General features: G+C 40.9%; 1 protein-coding gene across 1 annotated transcript in view; it reads left to right on the top strand.

Moving 5' to 3' along the window:
- Positions 1-12,686, top strand: part of LOC121003770 (solute carrier family 2, facilitated glucose transporter member 9-like) — a 115,291-nt gene that overhangs the window by 23,668 nt on the left and 78,937 nt on the right. Inside the window, exons 4-6 of the mRNA XM_040435656.1 lie at positions 2,550-2,674; positions 5,845-5,990; positions 7,517-7,649. Coding sequence (XP_040291590.1) covers positions 2,550-2,674; positions 5,845-5,990; positions 7,517-7,649 — 404 coding nt within the window. The remainder of the gene's footprint in view (positions 1-2,549; positions 2,675-5,844; positions 5,991-7,516; positions 7,650-12,686) is intronic.

The raw sequence follows: 12,686 nt of genomic DNA, 5'->3' as shown, positions 1-12,686 counted from the left end.
TACCGGTAAGTGTAATTATAATTTTTTTGTGGCCCCGTAGAAATTAATGGGTCCACGTGCGATCTGCAAAAAATACAGATCGGACATGGACCCAAAATATGGTCGTGTGAATGAGCCCTAATTATGCATCCTTCAACCTGATGAAAGATGCAAATCAGCCAACAAAGAAGCTTTTAGCCAACACATTTTTACGGGGCAATTATCAGGAACTAGAGTTCCTATGAGCGCTTGTTCCCGATAATTTGTCTGAAATTTGTTTGTTCTAATAGGGCCCTAATCCATCATCCCTCAGACTTTGCACTAGACCTAACATATTACCATATTTTTTGCCCCATAAGACGCACTTTTTTCCCCCAAAGTGGAGGAGGACCAGGAAGCGGTGAAGGCTCTGTACTCACCGCTTCCTGGTCCTCGGCTGTCGGCTGTGAAGGCTGCGCACAGCATAAGGGTGCTCTGTGAACTCGCACTGTGCATGTCGGTTCACAGAACAGCCGACTGAGGAGAAGGAAAATGATCGTGGGCAGTGAGGAGCGGCGGTGTCCAGGAGCAGGAGAGGTGCTTTATTTATTTTGTGATCTGAGGCTGGGGGCTGCTGCTTTTTGGCTGGGGGCTGATTAACATATGACTGGGGCTGATTAACATATGGCTGGGGGCTGATATGAGGCAGGGAGGGCTGATATGAGGCATGGGGGTCTCATCTGAGGTCTGATTGGAGGTCTTCTTTTATATTGGGGTCTGATCTGAGGGGTTAGTATTGGGGATCTGATTGGGGCTGTGAGCTGAGGTCTGATTTAATATTGGGGGTCTGATTGGTGGTCTGACCGGAGGTGTAATGAAAAATATTTTTTCTTATTTTCTTCCTCTAAAACCTAGGTGGGTCTTATGGGTCGAAAAATACGTATCAGTTTTGCCAGAGTCCTCCTTTAAATTTAAAATAACAAGTTGATGGAATTGACTTGTGCTGCAGGGGTACAGGAAGTCTGAGCCCTAGGATCTAATATTGATGATGACCTATCCTTATTTGACAGTATGCTGATCATAATGTGTCCCTTTGCTTGTAGCCCCAGAGATCAGATGTAATCTGTGGTAAACCTTGTAGAAAGTGTTCCTACAGCGCCACCACAGGAGAAACTAAACATTGCACAATGACCATTCAAATCAATGCATTTGTAACCGCTCTTGACTCTGGCCAAGATATGAGTATATACATTTCTCGACTCTTGGCAGATCGAAAAGGGTTAACTGAATAGTGAAGAACCCGCTTAGTCTCTATCTCCATAGGATTTATTAGCGGTTTGCTGTTTCCCGCACAGGGCTGATTACACATAAGCAATTAATATCCATGGGATAGCAAAGTTCCTCAAAATGCGTAGCATTGCTATGTATATGATGGGAACATATTGTGACTATCGGAGCAGAATATAGTTTACTTCAAACCTCATCCAAGGCTGCCTGCTATCTTCAATTCCAGATTAACCACTTTCTCACACTATTAACCCAGGCCTCTTCATTTACATAATGGTTTCTGCTAATGGCAAGAGGTTGCACTTGTAGATAATAACCGTTTATACTGCTTTATCAGCTGGCTTTGTATGTGGGTTTTATCATCATATTATTGTCAGGTGTAATTTTTTTCTCCTTCCTATGTGAGGTATTAAAATAACCTAAAACAGTCATAACTAAACCATTAGCATTGATGAACGGTATCAGAAGAAGAGGTCTGATTAAAATCCGGCACATAGAAAATCAAAGGAGATGGACCATCTTGTAGGAAAGCATCTAGACAAGGGCTCCTTTTATAGCAGTCTATAGGACCACACTTCACCTCTGGATGTCTCGAATTCATGCAGAGGTTTCTTCTGGTCAAAATGAATCTAGCAGAAATAAATTATGGCATTTTATTAGATATGGTACCTTTACAAAGATATTCTCTCCTAGAAGCATTGGTTACAGTGCAAAATATCTAGGAATATGGTTCAGTATGGAGCACCACAAGGTAGACTGCCCAGAGCTCCACAGCACAGAAGTTCCATGTACACTCTCTCATGCATTCCTTTTAAAGACCCCATTTAATCTTCATTTTGTACCCTTAAAATGTGCCATAAGGGTCTGAAAATAAGCTAAAAAATATAATTTTTCTATTCCTGTAGTCTAGAGAATCCCAAATAGTAACACATTATACTTCATTATAACCATGCCATCCATCTTTTCAAAACAACCTCTTCCAGTTGCTCACCAGATGAAGGCTAGGGGTTGTGGAAAAATAGACCAGTTGGCCCTGTCCATTTTGTCTATGGTGCTCAGATTATTATTATTATTATTATTATTATTATTATTATTATTATTAATATTATTATTTTTCATATCATAGTCAAAAATTCCATAGCGTACAGCTGTTTTTACATTTCAAGCACCAAATGTCCTTAATTATGAGCTAAAAAATCTATCCATTAAACATGATGAACCCTACAAATTAGGAATCCATCTCAATAGGTGTGCAACTTTTTTTTTTTTTTACCAATTTATGTGTTCTCACTTATGTCCTGCAGAAAAGGAACCATAATAAAAAGTTCCCCACTGGTTTTCATAGCTGGTGCCATGATGGGATTCAGTCGTCTATTACGGTCCCCTGAAATGTTGATTGTCGGACGGTTTATCACTGGCATTCACTCAGGTAAGTGAAGCCCTACTATGTCCACAGCCAGCAAGCCAGCAGAGAAGGTGGTTGTTTGTTTGTTTGTGTGTGTGTGTACAGTACGCCAGTCCTTCAGGGTGAGCAAATGTGAGGTCACGGGGGTCAGTTAGCAGACTGAGGGCTACTCTTGGTACTCACAATTTGTAGAAGACCCTGGGCAGGCATACAGCAGTGATGGAGAGGCTGGCATATGGATCCTCTGGGGCACTCTCTGTATATAGGAACCAGGCCGGGTGGTAGGTGAGGTGCCCTGGGTGTTGGAAGTTTTGTGTGCCGGTGGCAAGATCCCTTATAGTTTGTGACGCCACTGCCGGTAACGGTGGCACACCGATTTGTTGTAGGAATAATTGAGGGACACACATTTGTAGTGAACCAGAACTCCTTTTTACTGAACAGTTCAACTATTTACAGGCTTCAGATAAAGTTCCATATGCAGGATAATGGTATCAGGCAGGCTTGACATAAATGGCAGGTAAAATCCTAGCAAGATAACTCGGAGGGAATAAACTCACAGATCAGGCTGTACTTTCTGCAGAATCCTGTCTGACTTTCTCCAAGGCCCGGATGCCTAATAGCAGGCTTTATCCTTGGGAGGGAACCTTCCTCTGGTATGAATCCACTTGCTGCAAATAACCTTCTGCCTTTCAGCTTTCTACTTTGCTGGTTAAACTTAGCACTGCTCTGTTCTTTGTAAGATGCAGGATGACTTCAGGAGGGAACCTCTTCTCCTGGACTAACTTCTGAGCTTTTCTTACTCAGGACTTCAGGCAGGCTAGACTGAGCTACTTAGCCTCCTGGACTGGACTGAACTAACCCTTTCCTGTCTGGGCCTAACTATATATACTAGGGGGTTCCCTAGCTCCCTCTACAGCTTGGGAGGAGAAACTACACCCCTAGCAGGCCTGGTACACAGGAGATAACATGAAAATATGCATTTCAATGCAATACAAAACACAATAGCAATTTCCCACAGGAGGTGGGGGCAACATGACCCTTAGTAGTGCTCACCCTTACGTAGTGGGACACTACATGTGTGTGTGTGTAATATAAATAAATGCAGAATTATTAGGCAAATGAGTATTTTGACCACATTATCCTCTTTATGCATGTTGTCTTACTCCAAGCTGTATAGGCTCGAAAGCCTACTACCAATTAAGCATATTAGGTGATGTGCATCTCTGTAATAAGAAGGGGTGTGGTCTAATGACATCAACACCCTATATCAGGTGTGCATAATTATTAGGCAACTTCCTTTCCTTTGGCAAAATGGGTCAAAAGAAGGACTTGACAGGCTCAGAAAAGTCAAAAATAGTGAGATATCTTGCAGAGGGATGCAGCACTCTTAAAATTGCAAAGCTTCTAAAGCGTGATCATCGAACAATCAAGCGTTTCATTCAAAATAGTCAACAGGGTCGCAAGAAGCGTGTGGAAAAACCAAGGCGCAAAATAACTGCCCATGAACTGAGAAAAGTCAAGCGTGTAGCTGCCAAGATGCCACTTGCCACCAGTTTGGCCATATTTCAGAGCTGCAACATCACTGGAGTGCCCAAAAGCACAAGGTGTGCAATACTCAGAGACATGGCCAAGGTAAGAAAGGCTGAAAGACGACCACCACTGAACAAGACACACAAGCTGAAACGTCAAGACTGGGCCAAGAGATATCTCAAGACTGATTTTTCTAAGGTTTTATGGACTGATGAAATGAGAGTGAGTCTTGATGGGCCAGATGGATGGGCCCGTGGCTGGATTGGTAAAGGGCAGAGAGCTCCAGTCCGACTCAGACGCCAGCAAGGTGGAGGTGGAGTACTGGTTTGGGCTGGTATCATCAAAGATGAGCTTGTGGGGCCTTTTCGGGTTGAGGATGGAGTCAAGCTCAACTCCCAGTCCTACTGCCAGTTTCTGGAAGACACCTTCTTCAAGCAGTGGTACAGGAAGAAGTCTGTATCCTTCAAGAAAAACATGATTTTCATGCAGGACAATGCTCCATCACACGCGTCCAAGTACTCCACAGCGTGGCTGGCAAAAAAGGGTATAAAAGAAGAAAATCTAATGACATGGCCTCCTTGTTCACCTGATCTGAACCCCATTGAGAACCTGTGGTCCATCATCAAATGTGAGATTTACAAGGAGGGAAAACAGTACACCTCTCTGAACAGTGTCTGGGAGGCTGTGGTTGCTGCTGCACGCAATGTTGATGGTGAACAGATCAAAACACTGACCGAATCCATGGATGGCAGGCTTTTGAGTGTCCTTGCAAAGAAAGGTGGCTATATTGGTCACTGATTTGTTTTTGTTTTGTTTTTGAATGTCAGAAATGTATATTTGTGATGTTGAGATGTTATATTGGTTTCACTGGTAAAAATAAATAATTGAAATGGGTATATATTTGTTTTTTTGTTAAGTTGCCTAATAATTATGCACAGTAATAGTCACCTGCACACACAGATATCCCCCTAAAATAGCTAAAACTAAAAACTAACTAAAAACTACTTCCAAAAATATTCAGCTTTGATATTAATGAGTTTTTTGGGTTCATTGAGAACATGGTTGTTGTTCAATAATAAAATTAATCCTCAAAAATACAACTTGCCTAATAATTCTGCACTCCCTGTACTAACATAAGGTGTTTGTCAAGCATGCATGTGTTTAACTGTATACCTTTTTATATATCACAGTGTGTGTGTGTGTGTATATATGTGTGCGTGCTCTTTCTCGTGCACATAGACATGTGAAAAAGTAAATTAACATTTTCTTGCTATTGTTTAGTTAACTCATTAAGAATCAAGATGAGTATTACTACATCTGTACTAGGTTTGTTCAATATGTGTATAGCTCTATGTTCATGGTTGGGAACTCTTCCCTTTTACAAAAACTCTATGCACATCCCTTTCCCTTCAAAAAGTCTGGGTAGTCTTTTTCAATTGGAGGGGCTAGAAAACAAAAAAAATCATTCTTTATCTACAGAATATAAATAAAGGTTTCATTACTACTAAAACTTTATAATGGTGATATTTTCATGTTTGCATTTCCCTCTACGTTGCATTCTGTCCTTTTTGTTTATTACAAAGCATAATTACTATTTGTATGTTTTTGCAGTTTTGCACAGTTCACTGTTTCTTACTCAGTACTGTATATGAATTTGACTCTAGGTATTTCGCTTAGCGTGGTTCCCATGTATTTGGGAGAAGTTGCTCCAAAGAATTTACGGGGCTTCCTAGGCTTTATGCCAAGTATTTTCATTTGCCTTGGAGTATTTACTGCACAGGTGCTTGGTCTTCCTGAACTGCTGGGTAAGGTCAGTATTGTATGCATGGTGAAATGTTATGAAGAATGGGCTGACACCCCATGTACTGGTTTTGTTAGGTATTTTAGACAGTTTGCACCTGACCATAGAATTTCATGTAACAAAAAAATTGCACAGAAAATTTCTCATGCTTCATCTGTGGAGAGTGGGAACATATGATCAGTGGTTCTGGGACATCTCTGAAATTATACAATATGGCTCAACATATATAGAGCGCTACAGTGGGAAAAAAAAAACGGCTTTAAAATTTTTCTAGAATGCAAATACACCAGTCACTGCAATTTTGCAGTATGTAAATACATCCCCTAATATTTGAGTGATTTTGATTATGGAGGGGAAAAAAAATTGCATTTTTAAGGGATGTCTCACAATGCCACCCTCGGTCCATATACCCTATTAGGCATATGGATGTCATAGGATAGTCCTCACTCATGGCAAACCTCCTAAAGAACAGAGAGGAGAACCACTTTTTAAGAATGGCTACCACACTGAACGTCAGCTTCTCTATGTATTACATGGACATTCATTGGAGGGGCTAACGTACCATGCTTCATTGCCCATGAACGGCCGCAGATTTTCGGACACAACCCCTATTAATCTTTGGAAAAGGTAAAATTGATTAGCTAAGTTCAAAATTTGCAATGGCACTTCATGGATGACCTTAAGTCTTTGAATAACCTCGTTCACTGCTCTTGTCAAATCTGCTAGATTTAGAAAGCTTAGGTGAATGTTAATTCGCAGACGTCTATATGATGGAGAGGTGGAGCGTAGAGCTCAGTGTGACTTTTCTATTAACTACCCCTCTGATTTAGGATGGCCTCTTAATGGCCATTGCTCGTGGCATGCTTGTGTTATAACTTCAGAAGCTGTGGAATCGTAGCGAAATTAGAAGACATGTTCTGGGATCCTTTGTGCAGAATATACAAACAGTATATAATGGAAAGTGAAGACTAGCAATATTATGTACATGAATGAGCTTAAAGAGGACCTTTCACTTGTAAAAACAATGTGAACTAAGTATACAGACATGTAGAACGGCGCCCGGGGATCTCACGGCACTTACTTTTATCCCCGGGCGCCGCTCCGTTCTCCCGTTATGCCCTCCGGTACCTTTGCTCCTTAAGTTATAGTAGGCGGGTCTTTCCTTGTCCTGTGGGCGTCTCCTTCTCCTAGGCTGTAGCGCTGGCCAATCGCAGCGCACAGCTCACAGCCTGGGAGAAAAAAACCTCCCAGGCTGCGAGCTGTGCGCTGCGATTGGTCAGCGCTACAGCCTAGGAGAAGGAGACGCCCACAGGACAAGGGAAGACCCGCCTACTATAACTTACAGAGCAAAGGTACCGGAGGGCATAACGGGAGAACGGAGCGGCGCCCCCGGGGATAATAGTAAGTGCAGTGAGATCCCCGGGCGCCGCTCTACATGGCAGCATACTTAGTTCACATTGTTTTTACAAGTGAAAGGTCCTCTTTAATACTTGCAAATGCAATGAAAATGATGTGAATCTGTTTTATTGGAACAGGATGACACTTGGCCTCTGTTTTTCTCTATGGTTGTGGTGCCAACGTTTGTTCAGATCTGCACGTTGCCTTTTTTTCCGGAAAGTCCTCGGTACTTGCTGATTGACAAGAGTAATATTCACGCTACAATAGATGGTGAGTAAGAAGATGGTATAGAAAGGACCAGAAAACGCCAATCTGATTGTTTTTTTAGAAAAATATATTTTTTAGGAAAATTTAGAATGCAGATTTAATATCCTGAAATTCTAAAACAGCACTAATTTAAAGCCTTTGTGGCCTTATTTTAACTATTTCCCAGGAAAATCAATTTAAAGGGAATTTGTGACTATTTATTAATTTGATTAATATTTTTCAATATAAATTTAAAAAACAATATTTTGTTACACTATTGTGGGGCTCTCCTCTTGCTTGACAACCTCAGTCATAAAATAACTTATTTTACTATAGGAGAGTGTAGTGGGCATGCTATGTGACCTGTGTAGAGAGGGGGAGGGGTGTAAACTTTTCCAATTGTGAATGGGGGATCCTGTGCTATATGCCTACGGTTTTATAATAGAAGTGCTGCTTTTAATTATTGCTGCCATGTTTTTCAACTCTATGGGACTGCTGTAGAAGGCCAGATGCAAGCAATCTGCTATCCCCAGCAGCCCCATAGAGTTGAATGGAGAGTCAGTGAGCATGGTTTCCTTCTTCCCCATTCAAACTGGGGCACCTAGGGCCCACTCTCTCATGATTGACATGTTTCCCAGCAGTTTAGTGTTTGTAATTTGACACATCCCTAAAGGCTATGTACACCTTTTGGAGGCAGTTTGTTTGATTGCATTTTACTCATTTTTGGCTAAAAATCATATTTTCAATTGGCCTTTATTAAAAATATTGAGCTGTTATTTCACAAAGGGTTAACTGTTTTTCTAACTTTGTCAATGGTACTTTCACTTTGTGCCAGTCATCTAATAAACCTCCTCTCTAAACTACTGAGAGGTCATAAAGACTTATTTAAGCCACATTCTTATCAGTAAGATAAGAACTGAGCTATAATGAGTGTTTATAAGGTCAGAGAGCAGAGATAAGGAACCCGTCATCTCTCCAACTGATGGAAAAGCGAGAAAATACAGAGGCTGCTACTAGAGCATCTCAGCTCTGTACAGAAAAAAGGACTCCATACTTTTAATACAGACCAATTGAAAACTGATTTTAGGCTCTAAATGAGTACAATGCAATAATTAAAAAAAATTGCCCCCAAAGGTGTACATAGCCTTTAAACATGAGCATTTCACATTTGCAGCCTGGATTTAAGAGGCGTCTGACTTTGGCAGCTACTGTTATTGTTGGGTGTCCTACTGCCAGAGACTGCTAGGCACTCAGGAGAAAAGACCAACTTTTCTTACTGCTTCTGTCTTCTCTGAATTCCTATACACCTTGCACAGAATAGAGATTGCTGTGTTTGCAGGGCTAATCCCGTGATCGTTGAGATAGCAGCACACAGAGGCAATAGGTATGTTTAACAAGACCAAGCACAGCGGTAACAGTGACAGATTAATTAGGTCCCCCAATGGTCTTTTCTGACCTTTTGGGGGAAAGACAATGAACAAAAAAAATATAAAGATTTAAAAAATAATAATAATAAAACTGCCCCTCCTACAACTCCTCCCTTTCCACCCACTAGCATCAGCCCAATCACTCTGAACTGTATAAGTAAGGTAAAAAAAATGAGTGCAAATAAAACTATGAAATTAATTATATTAATATATACATTATACTTCCCGATTTCTAAATAGAATAGCTAGAAACTACATCTACAAAAAAATGTGAAGTGTTAAAAATGATAAAACAGAATGCTGTTAGTCGCAGAAGGAAATGCTGCAAAATAAATTTGTTGTTCTAAAAAAATAAAAGTTATTAATGTGGTCTATGAACTTATGATCACCCGTCCTTAGTCGGCTTGTTTAGATCAAGATCTGCCATGATCAGTAAAGATGGATATATTAGAGTTCACTGCTATTTTTTTCTGGCTTTAGTAGAACTTTGCAACATGCACGAAGCACAGGTGACGCTTAAATATCTTTCTGAACATGTAGAATTTTCTAAATTTCTCTATAAGTTGCTATCCTGACAACAAAGAAGCCTTCACCTTACACCCTGGACACTTCTCACGTCGTCCTTTTGACAGAACTTCTATTGGAGAACTGCTGATGCCTATTTCATGCTCTTAGGAAGATGAATGGATGATACCACGTGTAGTCTTGTCTGTCACATTCATTGCTTCCCCCAGGTTAAAGAAGATACCTGTGAATCTCTTCACTCTTCTTTCTGTCTGTTTGTTGAATTGCCCAGCGCGCACAAAGCAATGATCATTTGCTATTGAGACAAGACTGTTGGCCATTAAAATGACTCATAATCACTGGTCCGAAAGCACAAAACAAAAGGAAGAGGAGGCGTTTTGTGCTCTCTTGCTTCCACCACTAATGGTTAGCTAGCTGGCCTGTCTCAAAAATCAATGTGTCTCTAATCACTATTTCAGTACTTGATATCACATAATCGCAGAAGTTTTACATTTTCTTCTTCTTTTATCATTTATAATACACTCCAACAATAAAATTGTAACACCAAGAAGAACAAGTCATAAGGTTATGTAGATCAACGAAGTAGCAGGTGTCACTACGGTGTAAGGTGTACCCCTCTATTCTTCATTTTAGGTGCACTAACAGCTAGGCATTACATTGATTTGGCCTTTGGGCCAGTGGTAAGGCCATTTCTCAGGATCGGTTTTTCAAAAGGACAATGCCAGGCTGCCTGTTGCTCATGGAACTGTGAGCAGCCTGCATGGCTTAAATGTGCAACCATGGTCTGCAGCGTTTCCGGGCTTCTCTCATCGAGCACATCTTGGATGTCGATGATTGAAAAGGGAGATGCCAGTGCAGCCCTGAACTCTACCCACACCATTGTTTCTACCTACTTGGACGATCTGCCCTAAATAGTGTCCCTCAACTGAGTTACAGTCCCTGACCTGGTTAAGTACACAGGACCTGGGTGAAAGGTGAAGGAGTAGTTCAGACTGGGTCAGAATCAGATGGACACAACAGAAAGCAGAAGTACCAAGGTGCAAAACTGAAGAGTCAATGCAGTGTCCCACTCGTGTACGTGGGTACTGCAAAGTTGTTATTATATGTTGTATTGCACTTTTGCATAAAGATCCCTGTTTGGTGCACTACACATATTCCACCACTAGATTGGGATAGCACCACAGTGTATATGTATGTGTGTGTGTGTGTGTGTGTGTGTGTGTGTGTGTGTGTGTGTGTGTGTGTGTATATATATATATATATATATATATATATATATATAATGTGTGTATATATACAGTTGCAAGAAAAAGTGTGTGAACCCTTTGGAATTATATGGATTTCTGCACAAATTGGTCATAAAATGTGATCTGATCTTTATCTAAGTCACAACAGTAGACAATCACAGTCTGCTTAAACTAATAACACACAAAGAATTAAATGTTACCATGTTTTTATTGAACACAACATGTAAACATTCACAGTGCAGGTGGAAAAAGTATGTGAACCCCTAGACTAATGACCTCTCCAAGAGCTAATTGGAGTGAGGTGTCAGCCAATTGGAGTCCAATCAATAAGATGAGATTGGAGATGTTAGTTACAACTGCCCTGCCCTATAAAAAACACACACCAGTTCTGGGTTTGCTTTTCACAAGAAGCATTGCCTGATGTGAATGATGCCTCGCACAAAAGAGCTCTCAGAAGACCTACTATTAAGAATTGTTGACTTGCATAAAGCTGGAAAGGGTTATAAAAGTATCTCCAAAAGCCTTGCTGTTCATAAATCCACGGTAAGACAAATTGTCTATAAATGGAGAAAGTTCAGCACTGCTGCTACTCTCCCTAGGAGTGTCCGTCCTGTAAAGATGACTGCAAGAGCACAGCGCAGACTGCTCAATGAGGTGAAGAAGAATTCTAGAGTGTCAGCTAAAGACTTACAAAAGTCTCTGGCATATGCTAACATCCCTGTTAGTGAATCTACGATACGTAAAACACTAAACCAGAATGGATTTCATGGGAGGATACCACAGAGGAAGCTACTGCTGTCTAAAAAAAACATTGCTGCATGTTTACAGTTTGCACAAGAGCACCTGGTTGTTCCACAGCAGTACTGGAAAAATATTCTGTGGACAGATGAAACCAAAGTTGAGTTGTTTGGAAGAAACGCAACACTATGTGTGGAGAAAAAGAGGCACAGCACACCAAAATCAAAACTTCATCCCAACTGTAAAGTTTGGTGGCATCATGGTTTGGGGCTGCTTTGCTGTGTCAGGGCCTGGACAGATTGCTATCATCAAAGGAAAAATTGAATTCCCAAGTTTATCAAGACATTTTGCAGGATAACTTAAGGCCATCTGTCCACCAGCTGAAGCTCAACAGAAGATGGGTGTGACAACAGGACAACAACCCAAAGCATAGAAGTAAATCAACAACAGAATGGCTTAAACAGAAGAAAATACACCTTCTGGAGTGGCCCAGTCAGAGTCCTGATCTTAACCCGATTGAGATGGTGTGGCATGACCTCAAGAAAGCGATTCACACCAGACATCCCAAGAATATTGCTGAACTGAAACCATTCTGTAAAGAGGAATGGTCAAGAATTACTCCTGACCGTTGTGCACGTCTGATCTGCAACTACAGGAAACGTTTGGTTGAAGTTATTGCTGCCAAATGAGGTTCAACCAGTTATTAAATCCAAGGGTTCACATACTTCTTCCACCTGCACTGTGAATGTTTACATGGTGTGTTCAATAAAAACATGGTAACATTTAATTCTTTGTGTGTTATTAGTTTAAGCAGACTGTGATTGTCTATTGTTGTGACTTAGATGAAGATCAGATCACATTTTATGCCAAATTTGTGCAGCAATCCATATCATTCCAAAGGGTTCACATACTTTTTCTTGCAACTGTATTTTTCTCAGTTCAGGACTAGTGGTGGAGGAGGAGTAGGAGTTGTAGGAGTGAGAGAGTAGTTGGTAGCTGTGTTAAGTAAAAGTCAGCCCAAGTGAGAAAGAGTGGATAAAGTTACAAAGGACAATAGCGATTTTGGATTCCAAGTGAAGGATTTATTAGCTTCCGGCAGCCTCACCATTAATAAGCTGGAGAAA

This window comes from Bufo bufo, chromosome 6 (genome assembly GCF_905171765.1).
Source record: "Bufo bufo chromosome 6, aBufBuf1.1, whole genome shotgun sequence".
In the NCBI taxonomy this organism is placed as follows: Eukaryota; Metazoa; Chordata; class Amphibia; order Anura; family Bufonidae; genus Bufo; species Bufo bufo.
Note: the sequence above shows the minus strand (reverse complement) of the source record. Positions and strands in the feature narration are given on the sequence as shown.